The 19273-nt window shown below is 46.1% G+C and overlaps 1 protein-coding gene across 1 annotated transcript; it reads left to right on the forward strand.

The window, feature by feature from the left end:
• Positions 1-3085: 3085 nt before the first annotated feature.
• si:ch211-180f4.1 (leucine-rich repeat neuronal protein 1) lies at positions 3086-19148 on the forward strand. Its single transcript, XM_023957107.2, has 13 exons — positions 3086-3235; positions 4518-4622; positions 4692-4837; positions 4918-5019; positions 5093-5277; positions 5409-5651; positions 5749-5871; positions 8498-8620; positions 8700-9114; positions 14323-14452; positions 14539-14714; positions 15802-15954; positions 16594-19148. Exons 2-13 carry the CDS (start codon positions 4553-4555, stop codon positions 17122-17124), a joined length of 2397 nt encoding a protein of 798 aa, XP_023812875.1. The 5' UTR covers positions 3086-3235; positions 4518-4552; the 3' UTR covers positions 17125-19148.
• The last annotated feature ends 125 nt before the right edge of the window (positions 19149-19273 follow it).

Here is a 19273-nt window from a genome sequence, read left to right on the forward strand (position 1 = left end):
CCACGTTTTCTATATTTCATTGATTTGAACTTTTTTTTAATTTAAACCTTTATTTTACCAGGAAGTCCCTTGAGATAAGATCTCTTTTGAGCGAGACCTGGCAATGGAAGACACACGATGCATTGTGTGGTGAAAACTTTAAACAATAAACCGCTTTTGTCTCTGAAGTTCTTGCCTTACGGTTCTGAATTTAGATTTGAAAGGAGGGAGTCACTAAAAGGCTTCTATCTGCCAAACTTGCCATTGAAAAAGTTGCTAGCATTTCAGAGACGACAGGAAAGCATTCTCACCATTGTGTTCATTGAAGCAGAAAATACATCTTGGGTTTTTTTACTTTGCCAAGTGAAAGCACAAGTTTTCCTCAAGTCTTCAGTTGATGCTGATTTGACTGCAGAGGAGTTGAGTCCGATGTTCCAAAAGCCAGACTTGTGAAGATCTGAGGGGTCTGGGTGATGAAAGGTTTCAGGTTTGGAAACGTGTCATTGGGAACCGGATTTGGATGTTGGTCTACGATCTAACTGAGCTTGTCTGCCTCTTTAGTGTAAGATCAGAACATGGAGTGAACTGAGTACACTTCTGTCTCTTTCATGATGAACCTTTAATCTGCCATTCTCCCTTATTGTCATCACAACAGAAGTGTGCAGAGCTCTGCTCAGAAGCTTTTCTGACTCTGGTAGCCTCTGCTCTTCGTTATGCTGCTGTCTGCTGCGGAGCCAGCAGCACCCACCGGAACAAGAAGAAAGTGAATGAGCTGGTCAGGAGGGTCTGCTCTGTCCTGGAGATGAGAGGAGGAGGATGATGAAGCTCAGATCCATCATGGACAACAGCTGAACCCCGCTGGGGAGGGACTGGGGAGTTCCCTCAGCGACAGACTCAGACCTCCCCAGTGTAGGAGAGCTCCATACTGCAGATCACTTACTCCCTTCAGACTGCACAACTCCTCTGGATGAGCAGGTCATCAGAAATCATTCATGTATTTGTCTTTATCTGTGGTTAGCTTTCTTGTTTTTGTGTTGTTTTGTGTAAATTTCTCCTCACTGAGACATATAAAGTTGAACTTAAATCAAGCCTAATACCCACTCCCACACAATGTCACAGTCACCAGTGGGAAAAAGTATGATAAAAAAACAACATTAGATAAATAAAATCAAAAGTAGATTTTTGGGAGTAGAACTGTGCTGACATGTTGAGCTGCATAGTGATCACTTTTATTTCTTTGTTCTAAGCAGAAGAACTGACGGTAGCTTTCCCAGTATTCAGTTCCATGACAGCCTGAGGGAAGAGACCATTACCCTTTAGGCAGGTGGACAAATGGGTGCTGTGGGGGCTACCTCCCTACTAGTTCCTTTCCTGACATGTGGGGAAGGGGACTGCTGCCCTCACTACTCGCTGCAGGGATTTCCTGTCTGCAGCAAAGCGGCTCCCATACCTGACGGTAATGCAGTGCATCAGGATGCTTTCCACTGAAAGAATGTGAGGCACGAATATGCCGTCACGTTGTCTTCAAAGTTTCTTCAGAGAAGGAAAGGTCCCTTTGGACAGAGAAGATGTCTGATCCGTTTGGAATCTGGTGAGTCCAGATCCACAGCAGAGGTCAACTTTGAGCTTCTGTGAATTCGTTCAGACACAAAGCCATTTTTAATTGTGAACTTTAATTTTTCTGGATTTGCAAAGTCAGCAGGAGTTGGTCTCAGTATGTGGAGGTCAGACATCCAGGTCTTTACAGTGACAGAAAAGCCACAAATGCTGACGAGAATCAGTCTTTACTGGGGTTTCAATCTGCATTAAACTGGATTTAAATGGAGAATTGTTTTTGTCAAATTTAAAAAACAGATTCAATTCTCCAACACGATCCCCGGACCAATTTCAGCAGGTGATCAATGCTCTGTGAGCTCATAAATGCTCATGTGTGAGAACCATGTCTTTCCTTGAGTCTGGATCAGCTGCTTCCTGTAAATGGATGAAGCATGTCTGAGGTTTGAATTAAAGGGAGCTGGAGTTTCCTGCTGCTGCCTAGTGGCTCCATCAGCTGGAACAAACCTGCTCTGTCAATTGTTTAGGCCCTTTCTGCACACCAACACAATCGTGTGTTCTGTCAGACTTGTAGTTACTTTAGTCTGTGGTTCTGTAAGAAAAATGACTGTCAGCCATGTGGGTCACAGACAGGAGGAGGTGTGTGAGTGTGGGGAAGATGGATTGATGTCATGTTCAGTGAAATAGTCCATATATTGTTGATCTCAACTCCAGCTGCAGCTCCTGTGTTGAAGGAAGTGGATGTCTGCAGACATCTCTGTCCATTCCAGCAACACCTGATGACATCTGGCCTGGATGCTAAGTTAGGTTGGATCTGGTTGGTCTTTGGATGGGAGACAGTAGCAGCTTCTCTTATTTATTCCAAAAAAAGACCAAGCGTCAATGTTTAATTGATCAAACATCAATCCATCTTGTTCAACTGACATCTGTTGTTGGAAATTTTGACCATAAACAAACATTTTCTGTCACGATGATTATCTGACTGGGCTGGGTGGATTATCCTGAAATATCCGTGACTGTAATTTTTTCTTGACATCACAGATCAAACATGTCATGACTGCATGGATGCTGACTCACACACCTGAAAACGCTGAGGTAAAGACTACTTCCTGCCAAAGCGACCTTCCGGCTACAACTCTGCCTCACACTGAAGGTTCATGGATGATCAGCATCGTGTCATCTTTTGCGTCGGCTGCCCCCCCCCCCCCGGCAACTTCCTGCAAAACAATAGGGAACCATGGAGAGAAAACACATTTGACAAGTGAACCTTAACAGCATTTAAAGGGAAATGGAAACCCTGAAACCTCTTCACCTGCTCTGAACGGGTTCGCTTTTCTCTAAAATGACTGATTACTTGTAGAAGTACAAACTAGTTACTCTCTATTGGAGTAACGTCTGACTTCGTGCTGACATCTGCGCTTTCAGAGAAACGCACACAGTTCATCTGGAGGATGACGTCATGTCACCCCCTTCCCGCTCAGCATCCCAGCTCTCAGCTGTGATGTCACTTCACCTCTTCGAAAGCTTATTGGCTGACTCAAAGTCAGCTGCTGCGGATCTGCCGAAAGAGGGGGAGGGGTGCTGAAAAATAGCCGCGGCAGCGGGACTCCGCGCGCGTCCAGAACCGGAGAACCGGCAGAACCCAGAGCGTCCTCAACCGGTTCTGGTGCAACTGGGCAGATAAAAGGGAGAGAGCGCCGTGGTGAGTGGCAGCATTGATGATGATGATGATGATGATGGAGATGACATTGGGGGGTGGGGGGGGGGGCTCTCATGACGGAACGGCTCAGTGTTTTCACGGCGCGAGACGCTGCTCAGATTCTGCGAGGTCAGGATGCCCCCCCCCCATCTGCCTGTCCTCCTCCTCCAGTGGAAATGAAGAGTTGTCTCTTTGTGTAATCAGCTCCTGTGAGGGAAAGTAGGTCAGAGTTTCCTCTGGCTTCCATGGTAACCGTTCAGCTGCACCCTATCAGGAGTGCATGTTCACCCATGTTCACCCATGTTCACCCATGTTCACCCGCTTAAGTCTCAGCAGAAACGGAGCCTGCAGAACTCTGCAGCTCAGCTGAAGAAGCGCTTGGGCTGGCTGGACCTGAAGGCCACACCTGGACCTATGGAGGAGTTTGTGATCAGAGCGTTGCTGCAGAGCTCCAGTCAGACTCGGTGTCACTGATGCTGCTATTTCTTTAGGTTCTAGGAAAACTCTGGTCCTATTGGACCTTTTGTAGGATTGAATTGATTTTGTTTGAACTTTCTTTGACTGCTTTGGTCTTTTCAGAAAGTCCGACTCCACAGACCTGGTTGTTCTTCCGGCTTTGAATCTGACCTTGGAGGTTTTCAGGTTCTTCACAGATCCGTTTGCAGTTCTCTTTTGCCTGCTGGAACCTTCCATGGCTTCATGTTCCTCTGGAAGTGTTCTGGTTTCCTGAGGAGTCTCCTGCTGAACCACAGACTCAGAGGACGATCAAATGCTTTTGATACTCTGCATCATGTTTTACCGAATGCATTTCTTGGAGCAAAGACGCTGGACTTTGAGACTGGCGGACTGGTTTGTTGGATCTTCTCTTGAATTGTCAGAAGTGGTCTCCAGCAGATGCTCCTCACAGAGACACATGCAGACTTTTCTGCTCTCCTCTAATCACAGCTGAGCACAGGGCAGTTAACAAGAGGTTTCAATATTTGATACTCCCTATCAATAATTCATAAGCTGAATTGGAGAAGGAGGAGAGAATTCCCACATGCTGTTTTCCATACAGCCAATCACAGAGCAGCTGATAGGTCAACCCCTCCTCTATGTTCCATACATCACTTCCTGGCTGGTTGCTTTGGAGATGAGGTCCCCCTCCCCCCCCATGTCTTCAGGCTACTGTGTTCATAAAAATCACAAATGTCAGCCTAACGCTCATCTTTGCCATGCAGTCAGACAGAAACGGGAAATCCTGCTGCATCCGTTTTAATCTTTTCCGCCTTAAATCTTTCCTGAGATTTTCCTGCCGGTCAGCACTCTCCTCACGGCATCATGGCTGCTGCCCTGCTTGTCTCCTTGATGGCATCGTGGGTCCTGGCCGGGGTCGGTGTGTCTCTGGAAGGTGAGCCCGACAGTCAAAGGTTCCCCTGCTTTGTTGGCTCCACTGATGTTCACGTGTTTGTGTGGTCAGCTGGCAGGCAGCTGTGTCCTCTGCAGTGTGTGTGCGAGACGAGGCCCTGGTTCACGCCGCAGTCCGTGTACCACCACGCCAAAACGGTCGACTGCAATGAGCTGCACCTGCACAGGGTGCCCGCCAACCTGTCCTCCGATACCCAGGTGAGCACGAGTGACCTCACAGTGGCGTCACGCAGCAGGGAGATCATGGAAAATGACCGTCAAACATGTTCTGGTTCCAGGTTCTGCTTCTGCAGAGCAATAACATCTCCTCCATCACATCTGAACTGCAGAGTCTGAGCAATCTGACTGAACTGGACCTGTCCCAGAACCACTTTACACAGGTGACAGCAGACGGGCTGAATGTCAGTCTGTTTCTCAGAGAGTTTGTTGTTGAGGGTTTGTCTCCCTCTTCAGGTGAGCTCTATGGGGCTCTTCTCTCTGAGCTACCTGGTGACTCTGTACCTGGAGGAGAACCAGATAGAGGAGCTGGAGGACTTTGGTTTAAGAAATCTGTCCAGTCTGGAAGAGCTCTACATCAACCACAACCGCATCTCCTCAATCGGACCCAAGGCCTTCTCCGGCCTCACGAACCTGCTGCGGTATGGGCAACATGGGAGCTCCATCAAACTCAGCAGATCTTCTACTTCTCCTACACTAAAACTGAAGAACGCTTGTTTCTTTTTTTTTTCTTCAAATCAACAAACCTGTTTTCCTTTCTGTGGTTCTTCAGGCTCCACCTTAACTCCAACCGGCTGATGGCCATCGACAGCCGCTGGTTCGAGGCCCTGCCATCCTTGGAGATCTTGATGATTGGTGAGAACCCCATCCTTGGCCTAGAAGAGAAGAACTTCCTGCCTCTCTCCCACCTCCACAGTCTGGTCCTAGCTGGAATGGGTCTGGTTTCGGTCCCCTCATCTGCCTTTAAGGGCCTTGACTACCTTGAGAGCCTCTCCTTCTATGATAACCGCCTCAGGTGCGTCTGGGCTTCAGCTCCTCACACAGAGACGACAGCTGAGCTCTCGACCATCACTGATTCTCTTTTTGTGGATGAACCCGTCTTCGCTCTGCAGATCAGTTCCTCGGGATGCTCTGAGCATGCTCACAAACTTGAAGTTCTTGGATCTGAACAAGAACCCCATCAGTCGAATCCAACAGGGAGACTTCCAGAACCTTCAGCACCTGGAAGAGCTCAGGTTGGTGTGAACTATGGATCCCAGATCCAGTTTAGAGTTAGCCTCCTCCTTTCAGAAACATAGCATATGATCTTGATTGTTCTCCATGTCCAGCCTCACATTGTCAGTAATAATCGATGGCTTGGGCCCCTAATCCAGTTTTATCTACAGTCAGTGAAAAAGAAAGGCACCAGTGTGTTTAAAGACCCACGCCAAAGGAAATGGGGCTTTCTGTGTTTTTAACATGTTCTTCTGCATGCTGCAGTGCTTTCCAGGTCATGATGATCGGCAGTCCTGATCCATCATGATTGAATAGAGAAATATTCTGAAATCCAGTTTTAATTTTTGATTATTTATGCATGTCTTTCTTCATGACATACAGTATGTAGCCCACAGTTTGAAAAAGCTCTCACTTCTGATGGAGTAAGTGAAACAGGGGGGGGGGGCATGGTCTCCCTGCTCTGCTCATTCTGATCATCCACCCACAGAAAAATAGATTCATGAACATCTTTGTTTCCTCGTCTGAGCTTGAATCTGAACGGATGGATATGGATCACTATTTCTGTTTTACCGCTAACGTTAGCTTGTGGTTGTGGGGGACTGTAAACAAAGAGATGATGATATCTTAGCGGAGGGTAACGTTTGCACCAACAGCACCGCCCACAACTCAGAGGTGAATTTCTAATGAACTCCTGCTGCTCTGCAGAAACTATGTCCTAGAAAACATTCAGGTTTTTGGATTCAGGCTACAATGGTATTATCATAATTAAAAGAGCACCGGGAACGCTTTGAAAATAGTTTAAAAGATGATTGGAGTGAGACTTTAAGGCTCAGAAGGTTAAAGATGAGCTCCTCCAAGTTAGGGACCCATCTTTAAAAAAAAATGTACAGACACAAATGTGAACCAGCTGTTGGCCAGTTTGCAACCACAAACTGGTTTAAAGTCAGACTATAGACAGATCTAACATGACTGAACCGACATTTAGCTGAAAAAAAGCCCCCCCCCCCATGAGAGAGCTGCATCTTTACTGTCAATGGCAAGAATCCAAACTGTGATCCTGTTTTTAGGCTGTTATTGTTCTGATTTCATGTAAAAATGAATCAACTGGAGGCAGAATTAGGAAAAAAAGTGCCTTACTGTCAATCTGCTCCCCTTCAGTAAATCTGTCCTCGTTTTCTCCACAGGTTTGAATTTAACTCTACAGTTAGATAACATCAGAGTTCAAACTACTGATAAATGACTTTAAGGCAGTTTCATTTTCTTAAAAAAATTAAAAGATTTCCGACTGTCTTCAGTTGGTTCAGACCACAGGTGACTGACAGACACCCGTCTCCTCATGGGCTTTCAGCCGAGCTAAAGAAAGAAACCACTCATTTGTAAAAGAAAAAAAAACCCTTTCATAGACCGTGTTACTGCAAAAGCAGAGATCAGAGTCACTGAAAACAGTTGTTTTTATCATGATGTCTCTCTGCACTCAACATGTCATCTTTTAAAATGACACCTATAGTTTTTCTTTATAAATAATGGAATAACTTGTTCACAGCAATATCTGTGTGACGGTTGTAGCTTTTGTTTCAACACCTGAAACAGACACACTGTGGACAACGAGAAGTGTTTCTATTTATGAGATGCTGAAGCTAGCGGTAGCTCACAAAACATCTACTGCTTTGTTCTGCAAACAGTTTTACAGCTTGGATTTAGTTGGACTTTGTGTTAGAGCACATTTTCAAAGGAGATGTTAAACTAAAAAAGCTTTTGTTAAATATATTCTGTCATTTGTAATTTCTGCAAAAAAAAAAAAAGGAAGAAAAGCAGGAAAAAAAACAATAGATTTAAATCGAAAATCAAATTCCCGTGACCCGATCAATCGGAGGAAGATGGACGGACGGACGGATGGATGGATGGATGGACGGATGGATGGATGGATGGACGGATGGATGCATGGATGGATGGATGGATGGATGGATGGACGGATGGATGCATGGATGAACTTTTGTAGCCATACCGTCCAGCTCTACTTCACACACAGCTGCAGCAGAAGAGGAAAGCTGCATGTTTGGCTGTAGGTGGAGGAACGCCACTTTGGGAACAAAAGAAAGTCTATCAAAGTGGTGGAAAAAGGTTCTGAGAAAAACATAGAGAGGCTGATGTGATCAGCAGCAGCATCAGGAATTTCCATTTCTGTTTCTGAAAGTTGAACCATCCCTCAGACTAGGACTTGTACAGAACAGGGTTAAGTTCCCGCTGGTCTATAAATCATGTATCTATTGGTGCTTCTGTAGGAAGCTGTGGAACAAACAGGGTGAAGCTGCTGCTCACAGTGAACTCAGATGTTCTTCAGCTGTTTCCTTGTTTAGGTTTAAGCATAAAACTTTGCTCTTTTCTGCTGCATCCCTGATTCTTTTTGAAATGTTTGAACATTTAGTTTGAGTGCTACTCTAGGGAATCTAAAACATTTGGTTTGAATAGTTTAAAAAATGTTTGGACCAAATCAATGTTCTAGGCCTTAAAAAATGGTTTAATTTCAGAGCAGCTGAACCAAAGGTTAGTCCACAGCAGAGTCTGCTGTTTGGTGGAGGGATGGTCCATCCTCTTCAAGTTTGGCTCACTGGGACTGTTGCTGTTTTTGTCATTTTTTGGGATCAGTCTGAATAACTTGGAGGAGCTGGTGATGGTGGAGCAAGCAGCTTTCCAGAATCTTCCAGAAATCGGCAAACTGGAGCTCTGCAACAACCCCAGGCTGTCCTACATCGACCCCCAGGCCTTCAGGTGAAAATGCTTTTTCTATCAGTGCTTTCTATCCACTTTCTGTTCTCACTGTTTCCTTCTCTTTCCTTTCTTCCCTCAGCAACCTGTCCTCCCTGAGGACTCTTCTCCTCCACAACAACCAGCTGAGCCTCCTCTCTGGTGACCTCCTCTCCTCCCTTCCGTCCCTGGAGGAGGTGTCTCTTCATTCCAATCCCCTGCGCTGTGACTGTTTGGCCTCTTGGGGGCCTCATTTTGGCAACCAGTCACACCTGAAGCTGTTGGAGTCCTCCATTACCCTTTGCTCCACCCCTTCACACTTGATTGGCCAGGAGCTGCAGGAGGTAGTGGCCTTCGGATGGGGTGGGGATGGAGCCAACACCTGCCTGCCTCACATCTCTCCCCAAGTCTTCCCAAAGACCTTGAACATCAGCGCAAGGCAGCCAATCACACTGGAATGCTGGGCAGATGCTGACCCCGCCCCTCAGTTCTACTGGATTACACCAAATGGAGACAAGGTGTGTGTGTGTGTTTCCATAGTTTCATTAGAGGGACAAACAACAACACAACTAAACCTTTATCAGGTCTAAGCGAAGCTGCAGATGTAACTTCCTGTAAAGATCCCACCCCCAAACCCTGACAGATAGAAAAAGAGGAGCAGCGACTAGGCCCCCCACCCCCTAAGTCATGGAGTTAGCTATGGGAGAACAGAGAGACTGAATTCTTTCAAAGTTACTTGAACTTTGGGCTGACATTTTTTCCAAGCTGATATGATCAAACAGCAGATTTCTGTGTTGACTTATTTTTCCAGTTTAGTCAATTATCCTGTTTATGAAGATTATAGAGCCTAATCCTCCTTCTACATTGATGGCACTCATGTCACCAAGCACACAAAGTGACGGTGAGGCAGTGATTGAAACCTTAAGCCAGACTGATAGATCGGCACATACCTGCTGCCAGAGAGCCTGGACAGGCGTGCAGAACCACAGTGCATGCATGTAATTGTCGGGTAGATTACTGTCACAGTGCTGACAAATGTCTGAGTTACTGAGACCCATCTTGAACAGCCTCTGTCCAGTGTAGTAAAGTAAAGTAAAGTAAGAGAGTTTTTGTCAGGGTTATAAGTTTTCGTAAACAAAGAGAAGAAAAACACAGGAAACGAGAATTTTTGTTCCACTTCTGCAGAAGGAGAAGCCCGTCTGTCACAGCGCAAACTGGGAAAGAGGAGTTCTGCCTTCCCCAAGAAGTTATTTATGTTTGTCTTGCAGTTCCTGGGGTCATAGTAATAGGTTTAGGGGCCGTCATCTGGACATAGCTTTTAAAGTTAGAAGACGTTGCACCTCTTATCCAAGAGGCTTTGTCAATTCTGAATTAGCTGGTAAGAGAGCAGGTATACATGTGCTCATGGGGGAGGAGTCAGACCTGAAACTGGGGAGTTATGAATCTTCTATCAATAATTAGGTGCTCTAGTTGTTTTTACCAGGTTTACCTCCACCAGGTTGTTAAAGTGGCGTTTATATTAATACTTTGGAAACAGTACTGTTTTTTTTATTGTTTGGCTAATAAATGGTAGATCTGTACTGAGCCCTCCAGGGGCCAGTGGTTAAAAAAATCAAAAATCTGATAAACCGTTCGCACGGTTTACTAATCTGTGCGCAAGGATTAATCAATTGTGCTCTTACTGTTTCGCAATAGTGCGTGCCCACACATTGCACGTGCACGTCTTTGAGCAGAGCAGCCGGACTCATAGCTTCGTGTTTGCAGGCAGGGGAGGGTGCCTTGTCACGGATGAGATTTCGGACCACAGTCCATCCGGCTGCCCTGTACGAGCGAGCTGCTGGACTCAGGAGAACCATGTACAAATAATAAAGGCTGGTTTAGATAATCATCTCGCTCTATGTCAGAGCTTTGATGGCCTTTGACTAATGATGACATCACACCATAGAAGAAGAAATTGGTAGACCCGTTGTAAACAAAGCTCCGAAAAAGAGCGAGATGATCATCTAAACGAGCCTTTATTATTGTTATTATTATTATTAAGTGCATGTTTGCTTATAGCTTTTTAAATCCCTGTGGCCAGTGCTTTGTTATTGGTAGAACGGACCTGGAAGAAGGGTTAGGATTAAGTTAATACGTGCTAACAACATTTAGCCGTGGATGAACTGAAACTGGAATAACATCAGCCTTTATTTTGTCTGGACCCGACTGGAAACACAAATTCACATGATTGTTTGCACGGTTTCTCAGGACTGTTCATTCAAAAGCCGCTTCCCCCGTCCCAAAGACCGTCCTCTCTCTGGAGATACAAATCTCCTGGGAGACGCGGTTCTCCTGAGTCCGGCAGGCCGCTCGCGCAGAACAGGCGGACTGCGGTCCGAAGCCTCCTCCGTTGTGCACTGTAACAAAGCCCCCTCCCCTGCCTGCAAACAGAAGCTACGAGTCTGCTCTGCTCAGAGACATGCACATGCAATGTGCGTGCGCACACAATTGCGCAACAAAACGTGCACAATTGATTAATCTGTGTGCACGGTTTACTAATCCGTGCAAATGCTTTATCTGATTGTTTTTCTTTTTTACCACTGGCACCTGGAGGGCTCCGTATATCTGACAGGTGGATCTTTCCACATAACCCCCCAGGTCCATCCAAGAGTTTGTTTCTGGATAGTTTTTTAACCATTTTAAGATGTAGTGTAATCTAAGAAAGTACTTGTAGAAGTTAGGTAATTCTAAGCCTCCACAGCTTTTTGCAGATTTTAAAGTTTTTCAGACCAATTCTTGCAGGTTTGTTATTCCATAAAAAGCTTGATATGGATGAGTCTAATGTTTTGAACCATTTTAGTGGTTTGTGTGGAGATCATCAAGAAGAGATAATTAACTTTAGGCAAAAAACAATTATTTTTACTGTGGCTACCTTGTCCATGAGGGACAGAGACAGGTTGACCCAGTGGGTTAGGTCGTCCTGTGGGACGTCTGTTTCTTAGTTCTGACTGATGTATTGGGGTTATTACATCGTGTTTTTATCCAATCAATGCATGCGTGGGTTTTCTCCGGGGACTCCGGCTTTCTCCCACTGTCCAAAAACATGCATCATAGGTTGATTGGTTGATCTAAATTGTGCCTAGGTGTGAGAGTGAATGGGTGCATGTTGTGGCTCTGCGACAGACTGGCGACCTGTCCAGGATGCCCCCTGCCTCTGCCCGCAAGTGGCCGGGATAGGTTCCAGCAGCCCCGTGACCCCGTAAGGGAACAAACGGAAGAAGATGAATGAATCCTATGAATGAATGAATGAATAAATTATACAATCAATAAATTATTCCCCAAATCCAATTCGTATCGGCTGCCTCTCTTTTGCCACAAGGCAAATTCTCTGCTTGCCGCCTGTCCAAAAAATTGTGTAACTTTAACCCTTGTTCTATCCTAGGGACTTTACCATTGGGAGTTGGGTCATCTAGACCCACTAGACCAGGGGTCGGGAACCTATGGCTCGCGAGCCATATATGGCTCTTTTGATGGTCACATGTGGCTCGCAGACAAATCTTTAATTATACTTTTTTTTCATTAGACCAGTCCTTCTCGGGCGCGATGCGATGCCAGAGGCGCGCAGTAGTAACAGTGCTTAGAGAGAAAAATCTGCGCCAGCACTATAAGTTTACAATTATCTATTATTTCACAGAGTTTGTACCAGCTGGAAACCTGTGAATTGCCGTGCCCAAAACTGCGCGCTCCCGTCTCTGAGAAAGAGCGCGCAGTAGCGGAGACGGGATGTGTGAGGGAGAAAGCAGGGGGTGGGGCTGAGGGGTCCAGCAGCAGGTGAAACGCGCAGGGATTGTAATAACATAAAACCCGCTGCCCGTCACTCACTGCAGTGTGTGAGTGTGTGTTTGGCTCCACGTCTGCATGTGAGCCGTCTTTGTCACATCTAAAGAACATTCAGACCTACGATCACGTTTAAAGTCTCAACGCCTGCATGAAGCAGAAACGTTACTCACTACGTATCAACCAGACTAGACCATCAGCAAAACTACCACGAGAAATACTCATTTATTAGCAACAGAATAACAATATTAAAAAGAATCCACAGACTTATTGGACTTTAAAAATGTTGAAATTAAATCAAATGCACTCATTCACTTGTATATTTAGTTTTAAACATATCGTTGCTTACTGACTTGGACTGGGTGGCTGTTGGGCCGCGTTAAAAGTTCTGGAGTTCATTGAATGCGTCAAGCAGAGATCTGATTGGCTCTCAGTTCTGTTGCTCAGCCTGTTGTTAGGTAGTTTGGACCAATGGGGTTCAGCTATGGGCCAAATAAGGGAAATGGGAGGGCTGCAGCGGGAGCAGGGGAATATAAAGTTGGGAGAAGCGCTCTCGTCTCGATTCAGCGGGAGAGATTCAGGAGTTGCTGAATTAATTGAACGGCGTTTGTTGCGGTCTGCAGTAATCGGAATAAAGAACTTTAAAAGAGGTTAAGTCTCCGTGCCTCAGTGTGGGGAAGGGACACTACATTATTGTATGGCTCTTTCGAAATTACATTTCAAAATATGTGGCGTTTATGGCTCTCTTGGCCAAAAAGGTTCCCGACCCCTGCACTAGACAGTGCTCTGAACCTTTTTTCTTCAATGATTTGTGATCTTCACTGGTGTCCATGGATTACATGAAATCTTTCCACCTTTATCCTCCTTTGTCATGGTAGGGAGAAGACGTCAATGGAAGGGGGGGGTCATCTAAGATAGCACAAGGGATAAAGTAACAGGTCTGCAAGACATTGTCACTCAAGTGTCTGCCTTTGATGAATCCAGTTTGATCAAGGTGAATTATGTGAGGAGTGATTTTTTTCCATTCTCTGTGCTTTGCAAATAATTTTTACATCTGCATTGATTAAAGAAATGGGGCGATAGCTTTAAGGACTAGTGGGGTCTTTATCTGGTTCTTTCATTGATAAATGTGACGGTTTTATGAAATGTTGGTGCCAGTTGTTCCCAAAAGTCTTTGTAAAACTCAGCAGGAAAGCCGTCAGGCCCTGGTGCTTTACTGTTTACTAACAGAGCTTCATGAAGTTCAGACAACAAGAGCGGTGAGTCTAAATTTGTGATTTGATCCTCATTTAACCTGGGTAGGTTTACATTATTAACCCTTGTTCCCTTGATGACCCCCCCCCCCCCTTCCATTGACGTGTTCTTCCTACCATGACAAAGGTGGATAAAGGTGGAAAGATTTCATGTAATCCATGGACACCAGTGAAGATCACAAATCATTGAAGAAAAAAGGTTTAGAGCACTGTCTAGTGGGTCTAGATGACCCAACTCCCAATGTTACAGTGCCTAGGATAGCACAATGGTTATGAAATGAGTTGATGCTTTACTCTGATGGATTGATCTGTGATGTGTATACGTTTTTAGAAACACATTTTTTAAACGCTTTTTTCATCTGGACCCGGTCATGAGCGTTTGTCTGCTCCATCATAGATGTGATTGTTGATTTTTATTATTTTAAGCTGATTAGCTAGAAATTTGCCAGATTTATTCAAATATTGAACTCTTTCAAGTTGAAGTTTTTGTATTTGGAATTGTGTTTGTTCATTGATGATGTCATTTAACTAAAGCTTTAATATTGTCAAATCTCCCAGAATATGTTCCTGTGCAGAAGCAGCAGAAGCAGCCTCCAGAGTTTTGATTTGATTTTCTAGTTCGCATAAATCTGTGTTTTCAATCTTGTTCCTGCTCAGGTGAGTTCCGAGGGTGTGGCTGCACCAATCATCTCAGAGGAAGGGCGTGGCCTACACAGTATGAAGAAAAAGCACCGCCTGTCAGAGCCTGGAGCATTGGTGATCGAACACGCTGAGCCTTCAGATTCTGGTAGGTTTCAGCCTCTGCTAAATTCTGTTCCTGGATTTGATGTTATGTTACTGACTTGTCCATGAATGTCTTGTCACACCCTCCAGGTGTGTACACCTGTGTGGCCTGGAACTTGGAAGGAGCAGACACGAAGAGCGTCTCCGTCTTAGTGGATTCCAAAGGGTCTGGAGAGGGAAAGGGGTGGAGTGATGAGCCCAGCAAAGAGCATCCTTGGCTGGTGAACTCCTCCGGCACCGGCCACACTTTGGTGGTTCTGACAAAGGTATCTCTGGCGTGTTTTAGCCTGTTTTTAGATGAAATCGTGTGTAACAACACTATAGGTTTTAATCTTCATCTTCTCATCATTCCTCTGTAGCAACCCGAGATGATTAAAAAAAAAAAACTTAACTTGTTAGATGCTCTCTAAAGAATGACCATCCCAGTGTTTAAAGTTTAAATCAAAAATTTGTATTTGTATTTTTGGAGTAAGAAAGATCTCTGAGAACATCAAAGTCATGTGTGACAGAGGAGGCTGTACCAACAGGTCTCTAAAGTGCAGCGATGCCCTGAGAAGAAACTGATTTACAAAAGAAAAGCTGTTAAAACGGCTCATCCAATGTTTTCAGCTAACAGGTTGGACATGCCTTGAATCAGTAAAGCACAAGGACATGATGGATGGGCTTTTATTTTGGTATTCCACTTCCACTTATTGGTAAGTTCATTTGCATGTTAGCTAAATATTTAGTTACGTGTTAAACGTTTAGCTCCAAACATCCACCATTTATGCAGTCAGTCAGAGAAAAACATTAAATAAAAACACATATAATTAAACACTAAAGGAGTTCTAGTTTAACTAAAGTGGAAATTCTTATATTTTTACTTTTCATTAATTTAGGTGATCCAAAATACACATCCCTGCTTGAAACATATTTTAAGGAACTAAAAACTCTGAACCGATCCCAAACCCGCCCAAATGATGTCCATCCAACCAGAGTTATATTTGCCCACAAAGTCACAATAAAAACCGCCGAAAACCGAGCAGTCTGGAAACACTGTGAGGCTCTTGACTGGAATATACCATTTTTACAGAAGGACAGGGGAGACCAAGCACTTTTACATGATCAATCCTATGCCAGTTCAGTGATCTTGGGTGTTTTTTTATGACAGAGTTAAATAATGTCAGAGGTAAAATGTATTTTAGACATTTTTGTTAAGTGTTCAGCTCGGGGCCCCTAGAGAGTTGGGGGGCACCAGGCGATCGCCTACCTTTGTCCTCCCCTGCAGCTCGTTATAACTCGTCTGTCCTGCTGGAGGTGCATGAGCTTAAACAGGATGATCAAAGAATGTTACCGTTGTCGTTTCCTCCTCAGGTGGTTCATGCCCAGTCTGTGGTGCTGGGTTGGAAGCTGTCTCCCAGGAAAGAAGCCTCATTTGTGGGTCAACTCCACCAGGGCGCCTCCCTCTCCTGGTGGACAAGTGCCACTGTCCACATTGACAACCGTCAGATTAGCTACACTGCAGAGGTGGGTGTAGCATCACAGAGCTGCTTAGAACAAGAACCCGCTGGCTGTCTTCACCTTTGTCTGCGAGTCTGTCCGTCTACCTCCATGCGTCCCTTTCCACCCTGCTTTATGTTCATCTCTACACTCCTCAGTGGCTCAACCTGTCCACTCGTCTTCCTGTCGAAGATCTTGCTGTCTGTTTTCACCTCTTTGTTCTCATACTCAACTATCCATCCTGACTAGGGTCGGCATGTCCTGCTGTGTACCCGTCCGTCTCCATCCTCCACCCGTCCGTCTCCATCCTCCACCCGTCCGTCTCCATCCTCCACCCGTCCGTCTCCATCCCCCACCCGTCCGTCTCCATCCCCCACCCGTCCGTCTCCATCCCCCACCCGTCCGTCTCCATCCTCCACCCGTCCGTCTCCATCCTCCACCCGTCCGTTTCCATCCTCCACCCGTCCGTCTCCATCCTCCACCCGTCCGTCTCCATCCCCCACCCGTCCGTCTCCATCCTCCACCCGTCCGTCTCCATCCTCCACCCGTCCGTCTCCATCCCCCACCCGTCCGTCTCCATCCTCCACCCGTCCGTCTCCATCCTCCACCCGTCTTCAGACCTGCTCGTCTTTTTGGTCTAACCAGTCTCTTGTTCTGGTGATTCAGGTTCCGGCTGATGTTCAGGAGTACAACCTGACACACCTCCTTCCAGCAACAGAGTACCACGTCTGTCTCACAGTATCCTCCTCCCCCATTACAAATCCAAGCTCCTCCCCCACTCCCATCTCTCCCTCCTTGCCCCCACTCCCTCCTGGTCAATCCTACACCTCCTGCCTAAACGTCACCACCAAGGAAGCGGGGTTCTCGGTAGAGCTGGTGACATCACGCCGCAGCAGCGTGGCACTGGCGGCGGTCATGGGCTCAATGTTTGCCCTGTCCATCATGGCGTTGCTGGTGGTGTACATGGGCCGGCGGGTGCAGCAGCACAAGACTTGTGGCCACTCACTGAAGACGTACATGCAGCACGCCACCTCCATCCCCCTGAACGAACTGTACCCGCCGCTGATCACGCTCTGGGAGAGCGAAACTGAGAAGGAGAAAGAAGACAAGGAGGAGGAGGAGGCCCGGCAGAGGGGGGAGCGGGGTGAGGAGATGGGTGGGACTCAGATCAACACCACCAAGACATACATGTGGTAGCTGGTTTCAAAATGAACAGGTTGGACAAAAGGTACCAGCAAACAGGGAGCGGGTGGGGTGGAGGAGTTAGGGTTTGACCCCCCCCCCCCCCCCCCCCCCCCAGAAAATCCGATCTCAGTGAACAGATTCACTTGATGGTCTAACTGTGTTACACTTTTCTGAATGTCTGACATCTGTGCAGATGAATGTCCCACAGACAGCACTGTCCCCGGACGCAGCACAAGCACCCACTGTCAAAAGGTTAAAGGTCTCGTACCGCACGGTTCCCACCCCTCCCCCCTTAAATTCCGTCTGCTTCACCTAGAACTTCATGCCACCTTCAATCCATTTACAGGATCATGACAGCTTCATGATGGAACTCAGACCGCTGCACTGAAGCTTCAACAGAGAAATCCTCTTCTGGGGTCCTTCCAGAGAGCCGTCTGTGGAATGGAGCCCATCAAAGCTTCTAAAGCTCTGGTGTCTGTGCTTCTGCTCGGATGCTGACTGCAGTTCAGGAACTGCCTCTGAAATCCCATCAGGTCCATTCACCTCTTGTGGTTATTAATAGTTTTCATGTGAAGTTTTGGTCCGTCCCCAGATTATTATATCCGTCCCCAATGGCACAGAGTAGACGGAGGAAGACTCCACGATTCTCTGCTGATAAAGCAAACCCAGAGATGAGGAGGAGTCAGTCTAAAGAATTCAAACAAGCACTTTACCAGATGGACAGGTAAAGGATTTGACGTGGCATTTTCTGACATGACTCTCAAAATGATGTAAAAGCTGTCCGAGCTTTAGATCTGATCAACTTGACGTTCTAGAACCACTCTAAGGCAAACATGAAAGGAGGAGCCAGAAATGAGGCCGTGAACAAGCTGTGAGACTCAGAAAGGCTCACCTGCATTCATGATGGCACTGGTCCCTGAAAGAAGAGGACAGGTTTCATCCTCATGTCCGTAAAGTCCTCACAGGCCACAGAGCTGATGATCAAATGCACTTCTGGGCGGAGTAGGGTGAGGGCGTTTCCATCAGGTAAACATCACCAAAGTCCAGTTCAGTTCTGAAGAGGCTGGAAAGGTTCTGCTGTGAACAGATCAAAAAACCTAAAAGTTAGTCATACCTTCATTTCTTTTTATTTTGGTGATTAACGACTCAATGCGCGGAGACACATTGCCACCGACTCTAGGAATGGTTTCCTCTTCATAAAAGTGCAGCCGTCACTCATAAGTTCCTTCAGTTTGGCTGAAATCACCTTTCCGGACCTCCGTGGACAGGAAGGAGCTCATCAACCCCTGGCGCTCATGTATGAGCGGTCTGAGTCGATACGTGACCTTTAACTTTGGAAGAACACGTGACGCATGAATGCACCTGTGATCTTTGCTTCACACTGCTTACTTTCTCTTTGCACTCACCTGTAGGACTGCTGACAGCACTTTTGTAAGAACCTGTAGACTGTTAGACCTCTCCACACGAGTTCTCCAACATGGATATAACCTCAGGATGCTGCTCTGTGCTGGATTTTGTAGTTTTGGTCTTTCTCCTGGATCTCCTTTGACTCGTTTGCTGCACTTGTTCATTTTTTGGAGCAAACAGAACCCTGTGGCAGATTAAAAGACCTGTTCTCCACTTCACCCCGAGGATCCAGTTTTAATTTTATGTTGGGGTGTTGAGGTTTTGTTTATAATGCAGGGCTGGATCATAAACTGGAACATTTGATAGTCCTGCTGTTGGGACAAAGAACGCAATGAGTTCACCAGCAGATAAACTAGGTTCCCTGCTGGGTCCAGTTGGAGGTGGGGGGCTCCTGTCCCCCCCGGACATCACGGAGGACTGGTCTTTCCATCAGAAAAGGGATCGCACAGGAAAGATGAACTTCATGAACTCCACCTGCAGCTGCTGCAGACCTGAAGTGATGCACCAGCGCCCCCTGCTGTCACAAACATGCCAGGTCATTTCCAAGAAAAATAATGGATGTTCCTGCTATTGTTGTTCAGCACTAATCTGTCAGAATATAATCCTTATAAATCCCTACAATCCTTCAAGTTGTCATACTGAGCTGTGATTGGTTGGAATCTGCAGTGAAAATAATTTACTGCTCTGCATGTTTTAGGACAAAGTGGAAGTGGGTCTAGATGACCCAACTCCCAATGTTAAAGTGCCTAGGATA

This window comes from Oryzias latipes, chromosome 7 (genome assembly GCF_053564925.1).
Source record: "Oryzias latipes strain Hd-rR chromosome 7, Olatipes_Hd-rR_3.1".
Taxonomy (NCBI): Eukaryota; Metazoa; Chordata; class Actinopteri; order Beloniformes; family Adrianichthyidae; genus Oryzias; species Oryzias latipes.